Genomic DNA, 24,226 nt, shown 5'->3' on the forward strand with positions numbered 1-24,226 from the left:
GCAAACCCTCTTACTTGCTACCTGAAAGAAACCCATCAGAGTTTGCCTTTTCGTTGTAAATTCAAAGGTCAGCCAGAATAAATTCCCTTCTTTTGAAGCAGCACAGATAGAAGTTTTCACCCAAACTAAATTTAACTGAATGCTTGTCAATGATTTATAACCTGGTCTTTAGCCCACACACCCTACAGTCTAGAAAACTGTAGATGAAATTGCTCTACCATTTACAAACAGGCCGCTTTGAATCTGTTTTCCTCTAAGTAGCTTTGTAATTCTGCGTTAGACACCTGGGAGAGACATTTCCAGTGCCCATTACGCGACATTTTTCGGTTCTGTTAATAGTTGGTTTGACTTTATATGACTGATCAAGAGACTGACAGCCTTCAATTTATCGGTGGCTCCTCGACACAGACACGGATGTTTCCTCATGAGGATTAAACCACCGTCTCAAAGCTCTGGTTTGGCAGAATTAATATTACACATTTTAAGGTATAGGCCACGTTTCTGGGCCCTAGGGCTTGGGCCTCAGACACCCCAGCTAAGCCCAAAGCAGTGCGGACTGGAAGGAGGTATTCCAGGGGTAGAAATATGCCAACGCCCCCGGGATGCGATGCTCCTCCCAACACAAAAGACGCCACCGCACCACCGGGCCCGGGGACTGAGCTCAGAAACCGCCAGGTGCTCGCCAAGCCGCCCTCGGCTCTTCCCAACCCCCCCACTTCCGCTTCCGGGGAGGCGCCGCCTGCCCCTCCGGCCTTGGGGGCGGTAGTGAAAGAGAAGCCGGAAGTGGCCCCAGTACTTCCGGTGCGGGAAACTCCTCGCTGCCGCTCCGAGCGGGCTTGACAGGCGCGGTCCCTGCAAGTAGGTCTCTCTCCTGTTGCCTTCCTCCCGTCTAGCCTCCCAGCTCGTTTGCCGCTGCCGTCCCGCCACGCCGGTCTCCGAAGCCGCCCCTTCCCCATGTGCCGGGGCAGGAGTCCGGAAAGCCAAGACCCGCTCGCCGGTACCCCATCATGTCCGAACTGACTAAAGAGCTGATGGAGCTGGTGTGGGGCGCCAAGAGCAGCCCCGGTCTCTCTGACACCATCTTCTGCCGCTGGACGCAAGGTACCCTGGCTGGACTCTGGCTTCCGGCCGCCGCTCCCTTTGGCCCCGCGAGAGTCGAGCCGTGACGCCTCTCGCGCCAGCCGGCTCGCGTGCCCCGCACTCCGCCCCGGTTCCCCTGCTCAGCTCAGAAACGGGACTTCCTAGAAAAGCCCTGCCTGCCCTGAGGGTTAGAGGCTGAGTAGGGGAACGGTGCCAGCGGGCCGCCAAAGACCCGAGGCGCCCCTGCCACTCCCTGGGCTGCCTTTGGGCTGGAGAGGAGGAGGGGGCGGCTGCCGGGCTGCAGCGGGTGACACGGAAGGTGTGCCCTGTGCCCCGGCGTCCGTTCCTCCAGCAGGGCTCCGGCCGCCTGGATCTTTACCCCCTAACGAGTCTGGTCGTTTGGTCTCATTTTGGAGAGAGGGAAGTCCACGTGAAAGTCGCAGTGGTTAATTCCAGAAAGCGATTGTGTTGCTTGTATTTCAGTAAGGCGGGGTTAGGCGTGGTACTCGGTGCAGAAATGGAATGTTGCGGTTGCAGAGTGTTTGATCCCTTGACCCGAAGTGTCCCCGGTTTTGAGGTGGTGTAGGATCTGTTCCAGTTCGAAGGAATACGGCCCACAGGACTTCTGTGCCGATCTAATTACCCAGACAGGCTTTTGAGTTATATAAGAAGTTTTGTTAATACTACGAGTAATTGTGAAATGAGAAAATACCATCTATTGATATTTATTAGCCATCATCCCTAACTCGTAAGTTTTAATATTAAAACACAACGGGCACATTACTTCAGGTGACTTAAAAGGGACAATGGTGAGGTTGAGGTTAAGAGCGTAGTGTTTGGAGTCAGGAGGATGGGTGATGGCTGTAGGTAAAACGTCACAAGCACACAAATAATAGCTATTTAGTACTGTTACTAAAACATTTTGTTATTAAAATATTTATTTAGAAAATACCGATTCTCAGAGGGTTTGGGGGAAATTTAGCATAGTAAATCTAAGTCCTTACTTCGTAATGCGTATTTAGTGACAAAAATTCAGGGTTTAAGTAATCCCTTCCTTCCTGCCAGATACTTGTAAGAGCTGGTAAAATTAGAATCGTAATATATTACAGTCAGGTAGGTTATTTAGTCCATTACTCTTGTTCTGAAGATGAGAAAAATGAGTTGTGAAGGGTTAAATGACCAGGCCAAAGTTGCACAAATTGATAGAACTGGGAACGAATTCCAACTCTCCCATCTCCTAATTCAGCTGTGTCTTTGTTGTTTTCCTTTGTGTTGCTCAACCAGGCATGTAATTAGTTTGGCTTTTTTTTTTTTTTTTTACAGATTTAATTATGTCGCTTAACTAGTATTTTCTGAAATGTTGGACATCCACATTTGCAGATTTTAAAATTTATTTTCCAGTTTGTCTTATTTATCTTAATAGTGAACAGCCAGCCCTAAAGTACACAAGACTGTGAAGGATTGAGAAAAGTTTTAGTTCTTGTTAATTAATTAGTAATACAACACAGAATAAGGTGATATTCAGCCTCATTTATTTTAGTACTGTGATGCAGAGGCAAGGAGAATTCAGAGAGGCAGTTCTAATGATGGTTAAGAACAGGCTTTGGAATAGGCATACTTGGGTTCTAGGTTCAAGGTTTTTAGCCTACTTAAGCCTCAGTTTCCTTCTCTGTAGAGTGCAGATAATAGTAGTGCCAACCTTACAGGGTTGTTGTGAGGATTAAAGGCAGGTGAATTCGTTTAGGCACTTAGCACAATATCTGACATGGAGTAAACGCTCAGAAAAGGGTAGCTTGATTTAAAAAGTGTTTTAATTGTAAACCAAGCCGAAGATCGCTGTCTGGCCATGCCCTGACAATTGCAAGAAGTTGTTGTTAATTTGGTGGATAATCACTAAAAGAGAACTTCGTAATGACATATTAGAATGCTCTGCCACCTTGTAGTCATACAGAAGTTCCTTTACAAGATTTGTTCAATCAATACCTTTTCAAAATAAAGGATTATTTATTTATTTATTGCTCTATAGAGAGTGTGGTTATGTTGCGGCTATGTAATTCTTCAAGGTCTTAAACTGATCATGATTTTTAAGGCAACCAAATATGTACTTTTAAGTTGTCACCTCTGACTCAGAGGGATGTTGTCATCGGTCTTGCTGTGTTAACTTTGTATTCATTTATCCATTCTTAGAGGAGGCAGAGACCATTGCTGACGATTGCTGTGGCAGTGACTTGGGATTGTGGGAACGGGCACAGGACACTGCTTTGCTGCGCTTGCCTTACTGCATTCGTAATGTGACATCAGCTTTGACTTTATTTCATCATCTATATCTGTGCTTTGAATTGACAGCTGTAATCTCATTAGTCTTTTGGAAGCAAGTTATAGGTGTGAGGTGTTTGGGGTAAAGAGAACATAGAACTATGTCCAGGGATATTCCATTTATGAAACTGTATTGATTGGTCATGTTAAATTCCTTTGATATGTTAAACAGCTGCAGCAGTTGGGTTTTTTTTTTCCCCCCTCTCTCTTTTAATTGATATGGCAGTTTTAGATAATATGTTAAAGCAGTTGGGTTTTTTTTTTCCCCCCTCTCTCTTTTAATTGATATGGCAGTTTTAGATAATATGTTAAAGCAGTAAGTGCAGGAGTGGCACATAGTATTTTTTTGTTCGTTTAAAATTCATTTGGCAGTTTTAGATAATTCTCTTCTGCAAATACTTTTCCTTAAGAAAAAGAAATAGGGTTTTGGTTTGGGTTTTTTTTTTTTAACAGTTTATTTTAAAGGCAATAAGTCACATTATTTAAAGCTTTGAAGTTGTTTTGTTTTTTTAACTTGGAAATTTACTCCCTACTCCTGCCTGCTTCCCTCCTGCTCAATTACCTATAATACTTTTTAAAGAAAAGCGTATATTTTCTACCTCCTTATTTGTAAGCACATTTATCCTTCTTTCCCTTCTCCCACAAACTGACCAGTGTTCCAGACCTAGACTTGATAGGGTGGGAGGGAAGACAAATGATAAATATAATATAGCATAAGTTAAGCATATATACTAGAAGGTAGAGAAATAAGGAATTATAGGGTGAAGTAGCCTGGACAGGCCTCATTTTAAGGTGAGATTTGAGCAGACTGTTGAAGTAACTGAGTTAGTCATGCAGGTATCTGAAGAGTGTTCCAGGCAGTGAGGATGGCCATTGTAAAAGACTTAATGACTTAATGCAGAATACGTCTGGCTTTTTGTTCAAGGAACGGGAAGGAGGTTAGTTTGGCTGGAGAGGGAATGAGGGAACAGGTCAGTGATAAAGATGATGTAAGAAATAATATGGCCCAAATCACTAAGATTTTATAGGCCATTGTAAGGACTTTGGTTTTTATTCTAAATGAGATGAGAGGTCATTGGAAGGTTTGGAGCAGAGGAGAGACACGACAGGACAAGTTTTTAAAGGGCTGATCTGACTGCTAAGTTTGAGGATAGACAGTAGTGTATTGAGTGAGACAGCAAGACCAAATGAGAGACAGTTGCAGTAGTCCGAGGGTAAAAGACCATGGCTTAGGCCAGGAGAGTAGGAGGTGGTCACGTTGACCTCATCCAGCAGAAGCAAAACAAGAGTCATCTAGATCTAACAAAAGTAAGTGTTAATCTTATTATAAAGGCAAACATTTTGTCTTATTGAGAATTTGTTTTCTTTTCATTACTGATTGTCTAGCCAGTGTTTGGCAAATGTTTTCTTTAAAGGGCCAGTACCTCTATTGTCTCTGTCTCATCTCTGCCATTGCAGCAAAAGCAGCCCTGGATAATAAGGGCATGGCTGTGTTCCAAAACTGCATTTAAAAAGCAGGCCAGGGGCTTCCCTGGTGGCGCAGTGGTTGAGAGTCTGCCTGCCGGTGCGGGGGACACGGGTTCGAGCCCTGGTCTGGGGGCATCCCGCGTGCCGCGGAGCGACTGGGCCCGTGAGCCACAACTACTGAGCCTGCGCGTCTGGAGCCTGTGCTCCGCAACGGGAGAGGCCGCGATAGTGAGGGGCCCGCGCACCGCGGTGAGGAGTGGCCCCCGCTTGCCACAACTAGAGAAAGCCCTCGCGCGGAAGTGAAGACCCAACACAGCCAAAAATAAATAAATAAAAATTAAACAAACAAACAAACAAACAAAAAAAACAGAAAAACAAGGCGCTTCAATTGTCAATTGGGTCATTTAAAAAAAAAAAAAAAGCAGGCCAACCCTGATCTACATTATAAACTCTGAGAACCCATTTTTTCCTTTTCTTGGCCCCCTTCCTTCAAGTTTTAAGTTACTTCGTTTTTTCACCTAAAGATTAGCTAGAAGAGAAACCCAGTTTGGCAGTTTATAGCAGTTCAGTGGTGTTTTGGGGGTAGAGATGGGGAGGGAACTGTAGTGGACTGAAATTAGAGTTTTGGACTTTCCGGTATAGGACAATTTTTGTTATGTAATATGAAAAAAAAAAGATTCTAAGTAACTTTGGAAAAGTGAGGGATCAGTTAAAATGTAAGCATAAAATGTATGCAGGAGTTAAAGTGTTTGGATTAAAGTCCAAAAGTATGATGTCTATTATAATGTGATTTAACATTTTACCAAAGTACTAAAATGATACGCCAGTATCATTAATTTGTCTTCCAAAGTGAAGGTCAATTAATATTGTGGATCATATCATTTCAGAGATTTTTGTTGTTGATGGAAGCCTTTTATTTCAAATATAGGTTTTACTTTCTCCCACCTACCTACATAATATGTCACCTAAAAACCAATTTTTTTAAACTCACAATTTGGAAGCTTATGTGACAAAGTTAATTTCTTGGTACTTTTGAGTACATAATGTGTTTTTCAGCTCAACGCATCTATCATAATACCTTACGTCTGTATTAGGCTTTACAGGTTTTGAAAATCTTACTTAATCCTTACAGCAACCCCAAGAGACAGCAAAGGATAAATGTGTCAATAGTTACCCTCCTTTTTGTAGGTGAGGAAACTAAGGCTCAGTTCAGATTCCACTCGACCAGTATTATCTGACTTATAATGACAAACGAAGTCTTTCTGTGGCCTTTTGTTAACATGGAAGGCTAGAACTATAGAGGCAGTAGTTGTCAAACTGGTTTGAATAATGTCAGTCGGTCATATGAAAATAAAAGACTGGGAAATTGCAAAGAGGTTCATGGCTCAGGTTTAAATTAGTTATGAGCTGTAGAACTGAGAAAGACTTCTATGTCTGTAGTGCTGTGGAATGTGATACAAAATCGTATATTTAGGATCAGATGCTTTAGATGGCCTATTTCAGATCTAATTAGTAAATCAGCCATTTTGTGATAAGTTAATTCCTCTTAAAACCAGGAAATAAGATGAATATGAGAACACTTGACAAGAAAAATAACTCTATATCCTAAAAAATTCAAACTCAAGTGAAACCTTATTATAAAAGGGGGTGCCTACTTAGCATAATCCTGTTTTAGGATAGAATAGTTAATTTCCATTTGTCTAATTTTATTTCATTTTTAAGCTCTAAGAGCCTTTGTTCATTATCAAATAACACACTCAAGCATATATACTGTAATTAAACGGAACTTGGCATAAAGCAGATCTGCCTAGAATTCTCTCCCTGGGGTTTTTATCTCTAAAGTACAAAAGCAGTTTATCAGAATGCGTTTCCATCTAAAAGCCCCACCCATGGATCTTGAAAATTGAGTTACATTATTAGTCATTTTAAGGAAGGCAAGAATCCATTACTGAGACCTGTTTATCACATACGCTGAAAGTTTGAAAGAGCCTAGTTTCACCTCTGCACTTAGGCCCAACACCAGTAACCCTTTCTTCCCAGTAGGAGAAGAGGTAGACGAAGAGCAGAGGCCCCTTGCCTTCACCTTGTTTCTAGATTGGCTCTCAGATTTGGTTGTCTTGATGCGATAACCAGCACCCTCAGTTCTCATTTGTCCTTATTAAATTTGCCCCATCCACCATACCTATTTCTTATCCTGCATTTTTCTTCTCCTCTATTCTGTTCTTCCCAAGGTGGTGGTGTGTGTTGCTGGGGAAAATTGTGGTCAGCGTCAATGCACATGTAGTAATTAAACCTTAGCCGAGTCCCCAGTATTTCTCTTAGTTCTTTATCCTGTCTGCTTTTCTTGTGTGTTTTGGAATTAACATTCTCCTCAATTTTCTATGCCCTCATGCCCCCCACTCGCAATCAACAGCATCTCTTCCCTTCCTCTTTGCCTGCATGTCTAACTTGGAAGCCTGCTAAGATTTCCTTTTTCTCAAGTTTGTTAAACTCAGGGTCCTGTTACACTCTTAAAAACTATTACAGGCTTCAGTGTGAAAAATAAAAGAAAATTAATGAGGCCTGTGGCATTATTTTACATTTAAAAAAAATCTCTTCAGTGTCTAACTCATAGGAAGACAGGTGGACTCTCCCACTTGCTTCTCCATTCCGTCTGTTACAATATGTTGTTTCAGTTGAAGTATCTGCGGAAAATCCAGCGTCTCACAGGTATGCAGTTGGTAATGTAGGAGTCTTGTAATAGCCTTTTCAGATAATTGTGGATATTCTTCTTTGATACTACACCCAAACTCAACAAGTGGTAGTTTCTTAGCGGTTACATGAAATACAGAATATGAAGCTACATCAATGAACTTTTCGTCCTCTGTTAAATTGAAATCCATTGGTTTGTCTTCTACTTTGACTGGATCTTTTACCCATGCATTAATTTGTAACAGCGTGCATTGGTCATTTGGAAGTTATCGGTCTGCTGGTTTATGCAGATCTTCTAAATGTTAACACATATTGTTATTACAATATCAAAAGTCACATTTATTATTTCTGATCTTGTCAGAAAAATCTCTGAGTGTTGAGAAGCTGTCAAGCTACAGTGCTGGACTTGAGTTTTCCAGAAGTTTAGTTGTTATTTGAAAGCTTGAGATTTTATCACTGGCAGAAATACTGTCAAGTTATTTTTCTTGAAGTATCAGGCTCACTTCATTCACTTCTGAGAAAAAGTCTAAATAATCATAATTTGTTAGTAGCTCTTCAAAGTAAAAACAGCATTCCACAGAAAAGCTGTTAGTTCAGCTCACAGTTCAAAAAATTACACATGTGCTTTGAGAATCTGTCTATCATTGCACAAGGTATGTAGCAGAGGTGCTTTATGGGTAGTTTCCATTTTGTCACACAGGCTATTTTTTTAAAGTACATTGTATTCAAAGTCAAGATTTAATAAGATTAGCATTAGTAAGGGCTTTTTAAAGTTAAATTGGCTTTTTTGTGTGTTTGAGAGCATATTGTGGTGTTTCCTAGTACAGTGACTGCTGGTCAGCTTAATAATGTCACTTAATGTGTGTTAAGGCACCAGTAACGTAACCTGCTATTCATTTTGTACTATCGCTGTGAATATCAACACAGTGAAAAGGGCAAATATGTTAGTATTATAATAAAAATGATTTTCACCTCTAGCAGGTCCCCTAAAGGGTCTCTGGAACTTCCCGGGGTCTGTAGGCCACACCTTGAGAACCTATCTTTATTCCGTCCACCACCACCACCACCACACCGCACTCAGTTCTTTCAGGACTTGGGAGTCCTTAAACTCTCTCTTTCCCATTTAATCACTCTTTTCCTTCTTTTAAACTCATGCCCTTCCCTCTGTAAAATAATAATTCCTTATCCAACTACCCTTCAAGCCATCATCCTTTTCCCCTTCACTTGTTTAACAAATAGTTTGCATTTTCTCTTTCTCCTTGTATTCTGAATCACGCCTCAACCCTTTTAAATTTGGCTGCTCTTCCCAGCATTCTAAATTTCTTTTTTTAGTATTCCCAGTGACATGCTTAATCCAGTATTTTCATTTATGTTTTTATTCCACTCAACATTTGTAACAGGTGACTGCTGATTTTTCCTTTCTAGGACCTCAGTGTGTTTTTTCTCTTACCTTTCAAGTCTTTGTCAATCTCCTTTGCTGACTCAGCGTCTGCTCACTTTTTTTTTTTTTTTTTTTTTAATGTTAACCGGTTTCATTATCTTTGTTCTACATGTTCTCATTCACTTTAACTGCCATGTTTAGGGTAATTCAACTTGCTATCTCTAATCCTAAACCCTGCCCTGGGCTCCAGACCCATGTTTCCCCAACCAAATTGTTGTTTCACATATTAGAGACTGAATTTAGAAGCAAACACCCCCATTATCTTCACTCCCAAAACTTCAGCAAGCATTTATTGAGTATTAACTATATAACATACTAGGAAAACAGTAGTTAATAGAGCAGGCAAGATACCTGTTAGGCAAGACAAACAGTAAACAAGTGAACAATCATATAATTACAGATGATGATAAGTACGGGTTGTGCTGAGGGATGGAAGGAAAGATCTACTTAGATAGGCCTATCAGGGAGTATCTCTCTGAGGAGTTAATACCTAAACTGGGTCTTTAAGGATGAGAAGGATTCAGCTATATGACAAGAGAAGGAAAAAGAGCATTTCATGCAGAGGGAACAGCAAGCATCAAGGCCCCAGGTAAAGACCTTGGGATGTTCTGAGGGCCTAAGATCACTGTAGATGATGAAGGTAAGAGTGAACTGAGGGAAGGTGGGGTTGATAGATCATACAGTGTCTCTTAGGCCATGAAAAGGAGTTTGAGTTTTATTGTAATTTCAATGAGAAGCCATTGCAGGCTGTGACAAAACCTGATGTCCATTTCTAAAATATTTCTCTGGTAACTATGGTGAATAAATAAGGGGTGTGGTGGGAGTGGGAATGTGGGCAGAATGGGGGGACCTGGTTGGAAACTATTAACAGTGTTCAAAGTGAAAGATGATGGTGGTTTGAACCTGAAGGTGGACTAGAAATGGGGTAGAGATATGTTTTGGGACCTTGAACCAAGAGGACCTTACCTTAAGGTGAAGCCTTAAAGATAAATCGGATTGTTTCAGAGAAAGTGTTAGCAAGTGTTTCATGCGGAGGGAACAACGTGTTCAAAGTGTAAGAAACCAGACAGAAAATGGATATTTGAGAGCCTGAAAGAAGTTCAGCATGCCTAGAGACTAAAGAAGGAGAGTGGCAAAGGATGAGGGAGGAGATATAGGCAGAAGCCGGACCATGCAAGACCATGTTGAGGAATTTGGATTCTGTCTGTGCCTGGAGTTCTCATCTGAGCTGTATTTGGGATTTACCTGATTATCACCCATAATGGAAACCTTGGGAGTAGATGAGTTACACAGGGAGAACATGTAGAATGCAAAGAAAAAAGATTCTAAAGCCAAGACCTGAGGAACATTAGCATTTAGAGGGAGTTGATCACCACTGATACTGAGAAGAAACAGAAAAGGAAAATTTGGAACAAGATGGACTACTAGAGCCAAGGGCCAAAAGATTTTCAGAAGCCAGTGGTCAGCATTTCAGATGTTTCTCTGGGAGATTCATCTGAAATAAGAAAGACTTGAGAAATAGCCTGTCTGGTCATTGATGAATTTGGTGAGAATGAGTTTGGTGCAGTCACAGGTTGAAAACCAAGTTATTGTGGGTTGGGTAAATTAGGAGGTAAGGAAATTGAGACAGTGCATGTAGACAATTAGGTGGGCTTTGAGAGAGTGGTGTTTGGAGTTTTGGGTGGAAGGTTGTTGTTGTTGTTTTTATGGTCAAATGATTTTTTAAATTAAGACTTTACTTTTTAGAACAATCTTAGGTTCACGGCAAAACTGTGGGCAAGATACAGAGATTTCCCACATACCTCCTGCTCCCTCAACGTGCACAGCCCCCCACCCCACTGTCAGTGTCCCCCACCAGAGTGGTACGTTGGTTACAGTTTTGAACCTGCGTGGACTCATCATTATCACCCAAAGTCCACAGTTTTCATTCTTGGTGTGGCACATCCTATGGGTCAAGACAAATGTGTAATGGAATGTATCCATCATTACAAGGAGTATTTTCACTGCCCTAAAAATCCTCTGTGCCTTGTCTGTTCAACCCTTCGCCCACTCCCCTCCTCTTGGCGGCCACCGATCTTTTTACTGTCTGCATAGTTTTGCCTTTTTCAGACTGTCATATGGTTGGAATCATATGGTATGTAGCCTTTTCAGATTGGTTTCTTTCACTTAGTAATATGTAATTAAGGTTCCTCCATGTCTTTTCACAACTTGCAAGCTAATATTTTTTAAATGCTGAATAATATGTACTATTTATCCATTCACCTACTGAAGGACATCTTGGCTGCTTGCACGTTTTGGCAATTAGGAATAAAGGTGCAGTAAACAATGTGTGCAGGTTTTTGTGTGTGGACATAAGTTTTCAACTCCTTTGGGTAAATGCCAAGGACCTTTTGGTAGAATCTTGAAGAGAATTTTTTTTTGTTTTTAAATATGTGAGATACGTTTAAATACTGTTTGAAAGAGAGATTGAAGGGTAAAGAGAGAGGAGGTGGGATGGAATGGGAAGCTCCATACTGTTTCTTATCTGTCCTGCTATCTAGTGTCTCAAGCTAGAAACTTCAGTCAGTTCTAATTTCTTATGTCCCAAGCCTTTCCCCACTTGCACATATTCATCAAATATTAATTTTTACCTTAGAAATACTGTTTGGATATAGTGTCTTCCCTCCACACGTTTCTTTTATTAGTTTGGCACTGTATAGGTCTGTTGAAACGGCCTCTTCCCCATTCTGGTCCTTTAAAAAAGAAAAAAATACCAGTATGATTGTATTACTGCTTTAATTAGTACTTGTCATGGTGTGGCCCTTCCCAGTATTAACATCCTGTCAGCTCTCCCTCCTCCCCTTTCCCATCTCTTCCGTCTGCCTCCATACTGCCCTTCGGCTGCTTTAACATTCCCTCTGATCCATAGACTTGTCCTGCTCTTACGAAATCTCTTTCCTTTAATAAAGGTATTTTCTTTACCTGAGAGTCATTCTCCCACCCTTGCCTCTCTGATAAATTTCTGTTCAAGGTCAGCCTTAAAGTTAGCTGGTATGACTTGACTCAGACCAAGTCACTACTTTCTGTATCCGCAACACTTCGTATTTCTGTTATAACATTCATTTATTCCTTCATTTTAGTAATTATTTGTTCATATGTCTGTCTTCACCTGGACTGTTGGCTTCTCCAGACTAGGGACTTTGTCGTTCACGTCATTTATATATCGTAGATGCTTGGTATAGTATCTCAGGGCCATTAAATGTTTGTTAAATAAATGACAGAATTATGACCATTAGTGAAATTTCACATATTCCTAGCATGTTGGAATTGGAAGTGATCATTTTAAAGCTAAGTGCACTGAGGCCTAGGGAGGTGAAATGATTTCCTGAAGGTTATACAGATAGTAACTCACTTCTCCTGACTTTCGGCCCCACGCTCTCTGCAGTGTGCCAGTGCTCTCTGCGGGAACTTGTACTAGATACTCTCCGTCAGTGCTAGTTGGGTAGTGTTTAAATTAAGATAGAACCAATATGGCCACATTCACTGTGTATGATGTTCTTTAATTTTTAGCTTAGAGAATGTGACTCAAAGATTGAAACTGAAAAAGATACTCTCTGAAAAGGGTCCTAAAATATCTGTTTAAATTCAGTAGGTAGACTGTCTAGTCTTCCTTTCAGTAAATTATTTCAAAATCAGATTTAGTGTCCTTTTACTGAAGGCCACACCTTATCTCTTGGGTCCACTTAGAGGGGTCCCCGGACGCAAAATTGTGTGTGTGTGTGTGTGTGTGTGTGTGTGTGTTTATGTGCATTTGGCAGGGAGCCTAGGTTCCATATCTTTTTTCAAAGGGTTCCTTTATCCTCCAAAGAGTTAAGAACCACTGCACTTGACTGACTTGAGGATATTTTGCTGTTGTGATAAGTGATCTTTCTCAAAGCAAAGTACATTAAAAATTCTTTTAGCTACTACTTGAATTACATTTTTAATCTTTGCTACTTGCTTTCATTTTTAGGGTTTGTGTTTAGTGAATCAGAGGGATCTGCATTAGAACAGTTTGAAGGTGGCCCCTGTGCTGTTATTGCACCCGTTCAGGTAACATAGACTACTTTACCAACTCCTTAGAGGGACGTGTTCAAACGTTTCATGCTTTACTTTCTGTTTTCTAATACCTGTACTCTGTAATCATGAGGCATGATCAGTTTACCTCTTAACTTTTGTTCATGTAAATTGCTTTAAATATCCAAAATAAAAATGATTTCAGAACATGAGTAGGTTACACAGCAGTAGCCATTTGGCTGTCTTTATTTTCAAGAAAACATAGTAGATGTTCTCTGACTTTCAGAAAATTTGGAGTTAATGATCATGACATCTTTCTTATACAGTAATCTATTGAGTAATAACATTTTATGCCAAAGATAGTGACACCGTAGCAGTGGTACTATTTACATTTGTTCTATCTTTAAAAACGATTTTTCTAAAAAGTTGAAGATCGTTAATATTTTCATGGCCTAAAACTTTATCAAATTTTAAAATAAGTTGACAGTATATACTGTTTTAGGCTCTAGCTTTGGTCTTTAGAATAAAATTAGTAGCAACCAATTTCAAACAGAATCCCCAAAATAAAAAAAGATTTTTTTTCTTTGAGCAAAAGGTAGAGTGAATCTCAATGTATGTATTTGATTTTGAATCTTTATGTGTTGCATTGTTTGAAATTCAAAGGCTGATTTGCTATAAACCATTACATTATTAAAACGGAGAATTTTCAGTTTGCTGTAATATTTACAATGTCTAAACAGGAGTATAACTTCAGAACCGTTATAAAAGAAGCTTGAATTTATTGTTTGTTTTAATCAGCACATTTTGAAAATACATATTTAATGTGGTATTTATTATTCATTGGGCATAAAGAATGCATTCCTGAACTGTTAGCTGCAAAGTAAATTTGTCTCTCAAACCTTATACTCCATACACTTACATTATTAAATTTAAAATGTATTTTCTGAAGGAGAAAAAAATTGTTCCTTTATGGTTCATTCTAAAATATACCCTTTGTAGGTCATTATTTTATTTCTTTGAAGAGTAAAGTTGATACATTTTTTTCATTAGTAGATTTACAAAAAAAAATTTAAGAAAAACTTGAATGTTTGAGCTTTGCCTGGGGATTACAGAGTATAAAGAATAAAATTTAACTATAAATTAGTTATGAGGCTGTTATGTTGAGTAATTGAGACAGATTTTGGTTGCTAGTAGGAATCTTACCTGAATTTGAAGATTACTTGTCCTGTTCATATGCATGTTAGATTATATTAACATAGACCCTCTTGGACCATAATAAAACCCTTAGGGTCTTTATTGCAAGTCTTTGAATATAGTTAAATCAAAGTAAACCACAGCAGTTTCATGTTTATAAAATTTAGTATATTTCCAAAATGGTAGTTATTTTTACAAGTGGGGTTGCTGTGTAACAAGGGATAATTGTAGTGTTCAAAACCGTGATGTATCTTTGAGGTAGTAATTTAGCTTCATAGTCATATAAATGTTTTCAATCATAGAAGAATTTTGTTTATATTAATATTTCAATATAAAAGTCAAAACTAAATTACTAAGAGTAATGAAGGGAAATGTGCAAGTCCAGATATTAAAACTTTTTTAAACTATATAAACTAGAACATGACACCTTTGCTAGAAGAATAGGCATATTATGGAACCAGATAGATAATACAGTAGTAGACCACATTACATATAATAATTTACCAAGAATTAATCACATACCATGATAAGAAGGAATATAAATCAATGGTGGAATAAAATGTTTAGTAAGTGTCACTGATATGACTGGTTGATAATTTGAGGGGAAAAACTGAATTTAGGTCATCTCATAGCATATACCAAGTTTATTCTTGATATAATACTTAAGCACAGAAAGCTGAAAATAATGCATTACCAACTAAGATAAAAAGATGAGTTCCAGGCTCAGAAAAAAATGTGAGGTAATATTAGCAATAAATCAGTGTCTTTCTTATACAGAGAACTCCTACAAACTGGTTAGAAAAACACTAAAACCTCAGAGGTGAAACGGGCAAGTGTATGCAATCATGACAGGTGGTATGATGCTGGACAACCAAAGAATCGAGTTGTCCAGCCTCACTAGGAATCCAAGAAAGTACAATTAAAACTTTAACTAGATTCTATTGCTTACTCTTTCTAATCTTTAGATATAAAATAATTGCCAGTGCATATAAGGGTAGTGTGACGCTGGCATACTCAGATATCTCTATGTAGTACAAATTGGTACTTTGACCTAGGGAAGGAATTTTACATTATAATTGGAACCATGATAATGCAGATTCTTTGATGAGAATAATTGTACTTCTGTGGATCTTTCCTAAAGGAATAATCCTTAATATGGAAAAGGTTGTATTCAAGAAGAAGCTTTTTTAGAGCAAGTCCAGATATATTTTGTATGTATTTATATATATATATAAAACATATATTTATATATATATTATATATTTTATAGTATAAAAAAATTGCAAAAAACCTAATGCACAGTAATGTAGTTTAAACATGGACTAACGTTTAAATAAATTTTAATTGCTTGAATAGACATTTAGAGATTAAGAGTTAAAGTTATGAATTTGTGGGAAAACAGAAAAGTGGAAAACAATCACGTACCCATTATGCTTCTCACTTAAAATAAAATTTAAAACAGGTATGAAAGGAAGACTGGAAGGAAGTATATCAAAACGCTAATGGTGGTTCTGTTAGTGGTGAAATAATGCTTGTCCCACCTCACCATTCCAAAGTTTTGAGGTGTAGTTATATTTTACGGTTTTTGTTATTGGGTGGGGGGGGGAATCAGAAGCACTTGGTTGTAGTATTTGTAGATTTTATTTCAATGTGAATATTATAGAATGTTACTTATTTTTTTTGTTAAAATACTTTGAATTGATTGCTTATTAGGTACCAGGTACTGTGCTAAGTGTATTAATAGTTTATCTCATATAATCCTCACTATAACCTTTTAATGTTTGTGCTACTATTATTTTAAATTAGTAAAGTAATGAAACCAGGATTCAAATCTAGGTCTGTCTGACTATAAGCAATCCTCTTATCTGAATACTACTGTTTTCAAGCACCTGTGAGTAAGAATCACCATAGTAACCTCTTTTTTCTTGAATCTGCCCCCTAGAGATAAAATAGGTGGAGTGTCAGAATCTGCCTTTTAAATAAACAAGTCAGTTGACTAGGATGCAAATAGCCCTTGAGCTACACTTTGAGAAGGAAACACTGTTACACACTGAACTGTTATTTATCAAATCACCAATGTAACATAGTTGGCTCACTTAAGGAAATGTTAGAAATGAGTTTGTTTTTTCTTTGGAATCTTAAAGCTTTATGAGTTAAACCAGCAAGTTAGGAGCTCCTTATAATAAAGTGATGACCCACATCCTGGTCATCTTGTGTCATAAATCAGAGATAGTAGAGCAGAACCACTTTTGTATTTAGATTTCTTTTCCCCTAAGGAATCAAAGAGAAATATAGATTTTTCCTGGTCTAAAGGGCCTTCACTCTGTGAATGGAGCAGTAAATTTCTTTAATTTTGTAGTTGTGTGGTTATTATCTTGAGCCAGTTTTTCTCTTTGACAGAAAATATGTATTATAAAGGAGGAAGAATTGTATGGATCTAGAATCAAGCTTATAGTAGTATATTCTGAGTAAGTAATTATGCTCAGTTACTGTTGAACATGAAGGGAAGCCATTTGAAATTTTTATAGCACTATTCAAAAGATCAGAAAGGAGGTGCAAATTAGTTTTTTTTTTCCGTTTTAAAATAAAAGAATGTTTAAAATAAATGTTTAAAATAAAAGGTATGTTTATAATGCATTCTAATAATTATTGCTTTAATTGTATAAAGGCATTTCTTTTGAAGAAGCTCCTGTTTTCTTCTGAGAAGTCTTCTTGGAGGGATTGCCAAGGTATGATAGCTGTCTTTTATCAACTTTTACTCCATCTTCTATTTTATAGATGATCCATGCAGTATTCATTGGCAGTAATTTAGTTGAAATTATCTGTCTTAAAAAGTAAACTATCAATGGGTTACTTTTTCCTGAGATTTACTTTTTAAATGTTTCAGAAGTTTCATGGATGACTCCAAATTTTTAAATGTATATTTCCAAATTTGTCTTTCCTAAGAGGTATAAGACAGGATATTACACTAAGGGAAAAATCCTTTGGGGCATTTCCCTGAACTGTTAAATGATAGCATACTATAAGGATAGTCATTTATGTTTGTTTTGTCTTATTTAGCTTTGAGCAAAAAGTCAGAATTACCTTTGTATTCCTGCATCTTTTAGTATAACGCCTTACACAATTCAGATAATACCTCAAGTAATTCTGAATTAAATCGCAAATGAAGCTTTCATGGCTTCTGCAATCTGATTAAGTCAGAGAACTGTATGTGCTACCTGATAATAACAAACATTTGCATCCTGCTTGACAGTTTACAAAGATATTTCCTTCACTTGCACAGTTTTATGTGAACTCACAGTAACTGCTGAAAGAAGGTAGGATATAATTGTGGTTTTGTATATAAGGGCAAAACAGCTTCCATTCCAAACCATGCGTGTAGACTCTACTAGTGGTTGTGAACTTGAGTTAAAAGTGTCACTGTCATGTATTTTTAATTAATTAGTAGCCGAAATGCAAAATAAATTTGAGGAGAGAAGAAACTATTCAAAAAATACTATTATTAACATGGGCATTTTATTAATAAAATTTATAATATTCCTTGCACAGAAATATATTCATATGGATAAAAAAATTTATGTAGGATTGTCGTAAATGTCGTAAACACTGTGGTGGCTAGAGGGTGAATGGCACAGTTCCTGCCTTTAAAGAACTTTTAATTAGGAGAGAAAGAAAGCTTGTTCCGGCATAAAATTTTACATAAGATGTGTATACATCTTATCCCCTTTGTTTGAAAGTTTCAGAAAATGGTACTACTTCTGGAGATTAATACTGCTTGAAAGGGGGAGGGTGGCTAAGGTTCAGGAAGAAATTGCGCATTTGTGCTATTTTCTATAAACGTCTAATGCTCATATCACTGCAATCCAGTATCGGTGGTTTCTGTATCATGCAGCATAATCGCTGTGGCCTCTGCTAATGTAAGGGATGGTGGTATTGTATGTGCTGACGGTGTGTTATCTTATTATCCTTACCCCTGTGGGACTGGGAGATTAAAGACGTTAGACTAATTCAGAAATGGGGAAAATCAGAGGTCTCAGCAGGCCCATACGCTGGCCTGGTTCTACAACAGAGGAATCCTCATGGCTGAAAGGCTCCGTTTGCAGCCTAAGAAAGGGGCGATCAGTATCAGGTTATTCCACGTAGCATATTCTTTCTTCTGATGTTTAATTCTGCATTTTCCAGGATTCTTTTTCTCATTAAAGGAAATATTTAACAGAGGTGACATTTTAACCCTCAAGCACATTGCTTTTCTGAACTGTAGTTTAAGATCAGTGGTTTACGGATTTTTCCCCCACTAAAAATGCTTGATTTTCATCATTAAATTAATGCATTCTTACTATTGTTATTTATGACAGGATTTTCTTCCCTACTGATGACCATTATAACTTACCTTGTGGTTATTTTTAGAGGGAGAGCGGAAGGAACTCCTTTGTCACACCTTATGTGCTATTTTAGAAAGCGCTTGTTGTAGCGACTCTGGACCGTACTGCTTGGCTTCATGGCTAAGAGGAAAGACAGCGGAGGAGGCTGCTGGTCTTCCTGGGAGCCCTGCACAGTCCAGCTGCCAAGTGGACCATTCTTGTAAGATACACTTTGATTTCCTGAAGTGATTTCTTGTATGTGTGTTTAAATAAAACTATTGAAAATTTTAAAGGAAAAAAGCTTTAAACATTTTATAAGGTCTCTTTTTCAGCCTAAGCTTAATTCATGAGCTTTGTTAGTATTTTTCATTTCCCTTTTGATTATTTTAATTAACTAGAGGATATTACATTGTTTACTTTTTCTTTCATTTTTGAAAAAAACAGGAAATGCATCTCTAAAAATAAACTTAGGTAAAAGTTCTAGTTAATTTCTGCTTGATGACAATCTCTTTTGAGCTTTGGAACTCTCATTTAGAAAGCTTAAATAACATGTTTCTATATTCTTTCATTTCAAATACCTTAATGTTTTCTGTGGTATTGGGGAAAAAGGAGTTGTTGTGTTTTTTTTAACATTAGAAAATGTCTTAAATATCTTTAGTTGTTTCCTAAAGTAAAGAAGGGAACATTTTTCTTCACTACATGTTTCTTTTCCTCCTGAACTTTTTGGACATGGTTACTATGGATGAATTATTTTAAGATAGTTTTAATTATGAGTTTTCATTTTGCATTCATTTAAGTTTTTCATACTTTGAAGATTTCTCTTTAAGATAAATTAAATAACAGCTGTTCTCATTCACAAGAATTCTATGGTCTTTAGTATTTGAAAATTCTTACATAGTTGACCTAAAAACTGCCAGAATGAGCTAGTAAAATGGAGACTTCTGATGGTACAGAAACTAGATAAAAAGAGTTGCTTTTCTGGTTTTCTTTGCAGGAATTAACTTGCCAGTAGGTTGCTTTTGATAATTGGTAGTTCAAGGTGCTTATATTGAATAAGTGACTTAATCTACCTGTGGTGCAATCCATTAACTATCATCTCTGCGGAACTTGTTTTTAGAGAAACTAGACACCCAGTTTCTAGAAAGTAGATTTCAGTTGCTTGAGATGCACGCCTGGCTTTCCCGGTGGGATTGTCTGTGAGGCATATTGCCTCCTTGAGCTGAACCATCTCTGTGATGTCAGCGCCTTCTCTGTCTCACCTTTGCAGTTACAGTGGCAGATTCTACTAATAGTGCATTTGCAAGGAATAATTTTTAAAATTTAAACAGTTGAATGGCATTTCTTTTTCAGGCCTTTCAAAGAGAATTTAATATATTTTTAGAGTTGATAATGACAGTTGAAGAAAACAAGTGGAAAGTATTCACAAGGTTGATAATCAAAAAATGTGTCATTGGCACTGGTTTTAAAACACTTCACAGGTTTTACTGGGTTGCATGTAAGCATGGTTAATAGTGTTAAGATACTAAAATTTTAATAGGAATAGTTGAACTAGTTAGAAGTTGTTTTAAAGAATATGCGCTTAAAACTGGTCTACGTATTAATATGTAAGATCTTTTCTTGTAACACTTTTCATTAGTATCTTAGTATACTGTGTGCTCCCTGGGATGTGCTGTACATTTCTATGTTGATAGGTTAAATCGCTTTAGGTTAAATGCCCTCATGATTCATTAACTTTGGCACTTCAGTAATTAATTTAGGTGGGCATATATATTGAATTCCCCTCCAAAAAACATAGTTTAGTAATTTTCCAATTTACTTTGTCTCATTTTAAAAATGGACATGAAATGAAACTATATTTTATATTCGTTTTTAATGTGGTATAAATTTGAAAAGTTTTGGTAACTGAAAATTTGGAGATTCACCTTAGATGTTGACAATGAAATGAACTTATATTAAAATTTTTATTCCATATAACAATCTGTTTTACCTGTTCCTTCCTTTATTCCCAGCTATGTTCTTTTCTTCATGTTATATCTTTCCACCATCCTGCCTGCTAAGCTTTTTATTTTGCTTGCCTCTTTTCTCTAAATTACTATCTTGATGTCAACTTTCATAGTATATACCCAGTAAAATGATTTAGATAATCAGGCACTGCAGAACAATTACAGTTTGGAAAAGATTAGGTAGAATTTTTATTTTATCCTGAAATTTTAAACATGAACTGTTTTCCTCCTTGTCAGTATTACATTCTGTACAAATGTTAATTTCATTGGCTTGTGTGGTGTGTAGTTTTGGCTTTTGGTAATGCACACTTGTTTGCAGTAGTGAATATTCAGGTTCAATTTCAGTTTGTTTCCCACACACAAATCAAAAGATTATTTAAATTAATCCTTTTGGACTTTTAAAGATTTAAAAAAGTAATTTGAAACGTTTGAAAATTAAAACTAGACTTTGGAAGGGTAGAATAATGTGACATTTTACATTGTAAATCAAAATTTTAATTTTGATTTCATAACGAATCAATTCAGTTCTCTAGTGAGAATTAATATTTGAAAGTACTAAGATTTACTTTATAAATTATATATGAAATTGTTCATTGTGATAAACGAGAGTAGGCATTTTGATCCGTGTAGGATATCTTTAAAGACTTCATCGTTGGGGAGCCGCGACTATCTGGGTTCGGGTCTCAGCTCTGCTGTTTGTTGCTTTGTGCTCTTGGGAGGATTCTTCTCTGGGCTTCAGGTTCCTCCTCTGTAAAATGGGATAATAGTGTTGTTTGAGGATTAAATGAGGTTAAGGCCCGTAGAGCACTTAGAAAGGGGCCTGGCACTTAGAAAAGTGTTCAGTAAGCTTTACCTTTGATTTCTTAAACATTTATAATTGTACTGTATTAATAAACGTAATCGAAATAAGTTACTGAAAACTTCCCAACAGTTATACAAATAAACGCGGAAACAAACTTAAAGCTGTCGTTGAACCTGTGTACTTTCAAAGTGCTCTGCCTTTTTATATATATCTGTTTAATAATTAAGCATCAAGCCTAAAGATTTTATATTATGTAGGAGGAAGGTTAGCTATGAGGATTTTACTTGGCGCTATGAATTGAAAGATTATTTAAAGTGCAGGACACATTACAACTATGTGTGAAGCACTGTGATTGTCAATAATTTCTCATATTTTAATGATTTTGGCACAACTGAATTAAAAAAGAAATGTTTATTAATTAATCACCCTTCTCCATTCTCAGTATTAAATCCATTTTAGTTATAATTATGGTAACTAAGATGTTGAAATATAAATTTTATGTTACAATAAAGTTGAAAATAAACTGAGAATTTTAAGGGAGTAAGGAAAGAGGGAAACTTTTAACTGCTTGAAAGTATTTACAGCCTGCTGTGTGTATCTTGTGTCATTTATTTGCCATGTGTAGTGCTGAAAAGTGTCTTTTATGTATAGCTGCCTTGGCTGTCGAAGAGCTTGGCTTTGAGCGATTTCATGCATTAATTCAGTAAGTAACATTGGAACATTTAAAATACTTACCTTGTGGACACATTGCCATTTTAAGTCTGTTCATACTGTGGAAAGGTAGTTAGATTTGTATGCTTGAAGATTAATTTGTTTTCAGATTTCAAAAAAAGAATAATTTGTAAATGTGTACTTAAAATATTCTGATTCCCAAATTAACTATGGAAATATACCCTTTCATAACATTAAAAGCTTTTTCATCATTATAATGAAAAAATCATTTTAGCTTAATGTTTCTGTCTGAGTGAATATAAAGATTTCTAGCGTGATAAATATTTGCATTATTATTTATTGTTTGCCAAAATATGCTTTCTATAATTTTCATTAAAAGTGCCATATTTTCATCAGAGTATTTAAATTTTTTGTTATAAAATAAAAGGTAAGGATAGCTATATCGATAGAATTACGGGTGGCATTTGATTTGAAATATAACATTATGTTAAAAGAAGCCACAAATGTACACCTTATCTTTGGTGTTCAGATATTTGTTAAATAACTTTCAGGCTTTAGAAAGTCAAGTTTTCTTTGTTCTTAACCACATCCTAGAAGAGGGCCACCTCATTCCTTAAATAACTGTATGATCATTGAAGAAGTTGTTGATGCCAGATAGTTCACCTGAGAGATGAAGAGGTCCCTACTACGTAGGCATTCTACTTTAATGGTATCTATTATAGATAGGGACAGTTGTCAGCAGTAGCTTTTGCCTTTAATGGCTAAATTTGTATTTTAAAATTTGATACACTTAACAAAAATCTCCTGTTTGTATGTATGCATTTTAATGTAGAAGACAATTAAAAATTTTTCCTATTTATGAATGTAGTCAGTCTCATCATGGTGTTAATACTTAATTCTTTTCCCCCTCCCCAGAAAAAGATCATTCAGAAGTTTATCAGAATTAAAAGATGCTGTTTTCGACCAGTATTCAGTGTGGGGAAGCAAATTTGGAGTATTGCTTTTTCTGTATTCTGTGTTACTGACAAAGGTTTGTTCAAGAAGATACTTCTTCTGTTTTTTATTAGTTTGAATTTAGTATTTTTCCTGAGGTGAAGAGAAATTTTATTCTTCATGTTGTTTCTAAATCTCAGAATTAAAATCTCTTATGCTGATAATGAAGAATTGACTTCTCTTTCTTCACTTATCTGTTACTTAACCACTTTCCAGCTTTCACCCATGATCTTCTGGACTGCAGAGATTATCAGTAATGTTCTAATTATGAAGAACAGTCAGTTCTTTGGAATTTTATTTTCTTTGATATTAGCAGTGTCTGGCACTTGACCCCTTAACCCCTTCTGGAAGCTCTTTTCTAAACCCCACTCCCTTCTTAACTTATCTGATACATCACTAGTTCTCTTTGTGTAATGCCTCGTAATTACATTTTTGCTTATAGCTTCATTTCCATCTTTTCCTGTTGTTTACCTCTTTTATTCTCTCAGCTTACCTTTATGTGGTTAATTCCAACATGTACACTTCCAGTCCTACCCTTTTCCCCAAGTGCCAACCTCACATCTCTAGCAGCCTGTTAAGTCTCAGTTATCCTGCTAGATTTGCCGTATCTGAAATCAGACTTCATTCATTTGACAAATGTTTATTGGGCATTGACGCTGTGCTAGGAACTAAACTTATAATATGGGATACAGTTTTTTAAAATCATTCCTCTTCAGTGTTGTAAACAAAAAAAAGTGGACACATTAATAGTTACTTCCATCATGGCAGTGTGTTTTGGTGTTTAGTTGTTTGTTGCATGCACAAAGCATGGTGGGAAATAGGAGAAGGAATGCCAAAGTTCATTTGGTGAAGTCAAGGGCAGACCTTATATTGTAGGGATCATTTGATGGATGAGGAGAAGTTTTTTGGATGGAATAGCTGCGGGAGGATATTCCAAGCTGTGGGAACTGCAAGTATAAAGGCATATGATTATGCCTTTATAATTGGGGATATAACACACATTTGGGAAACTCTAAGTAGTTCAGTATTAGTGTAGCATAATATACCAGAAAGGCAATTGTGGAAGATGAGACTGGGCATTTACGTAGAAAAGACTCAGAATATGAAGATCCTTGTATACTGTGCAGAAATACTTAAGATTTCCTTTCATGTGGCCAAACTTAGAACAAAA

At 37.0% G+C, this 24,226-nt stretch overlaps 1 protein-coding gene across 4 annotated transcripts in view; it reads left to right on the forward strand.

Moving 5' to 3' along the window:
* Positions 1–788: 788 nt before the first annotated feature.
* Positions 789–24,226, forward strand: part of MINDY3 (MINDY lysine 48 deubiquitinase 3) — a 91,584-nt gene continuing 68,146 nt past the window's right edge. Inside the window, exons 1-6 of one of the 4 annotated variants that reach the window (XM_036843000.1) lie at positions 789–1,101; positions 12,987–13,066; positions 16,893–16,953; positions 18,632–18,805; positions 22,042–22,093; positions 22,978–23,092. In XM_036843000.1, the coding sequence (XP_036698895.1) occupies positions 1,008–1,101; positions 12,987–13,066; positions 16,893–16,953; positions 18,632–18,805; positions 22,042–22,093; positions 22,978–23,092 (576 nt within the window). In that variant the 5' untranslated portion in view covers positions 789–1,007. Of the gene's footprint in view, positions 1,102–4,192; positions 4,705–12,986; positions 13,067–16,892; positions 16,954–18,631; positions 18,806–22,041; positions 22,094–22,977; positions 23,093–24,226 lie in introns of those variants that run through there. The other 3 variants (XM_036843001.1, XM_036843003.1, XM_036843002.1) reach the window with 3 other exon arrangements.

The sequence above is a fragment of the Balaenoptera musculus genome, chromosome 2, assembly GCF_009873245.2.
Source record: "Balaenoptera musculus isolate JJ_BM4_2016_0621 chromosome 2, mBalMus1.pri.v3, whole genome shotgun sequence".
NCBI lineage: Eukaryota > Metazoa > Chordata > Mammalia > Artiodactyla > Balaenopteridae > Balaenoptera > Balaenoptera musculus.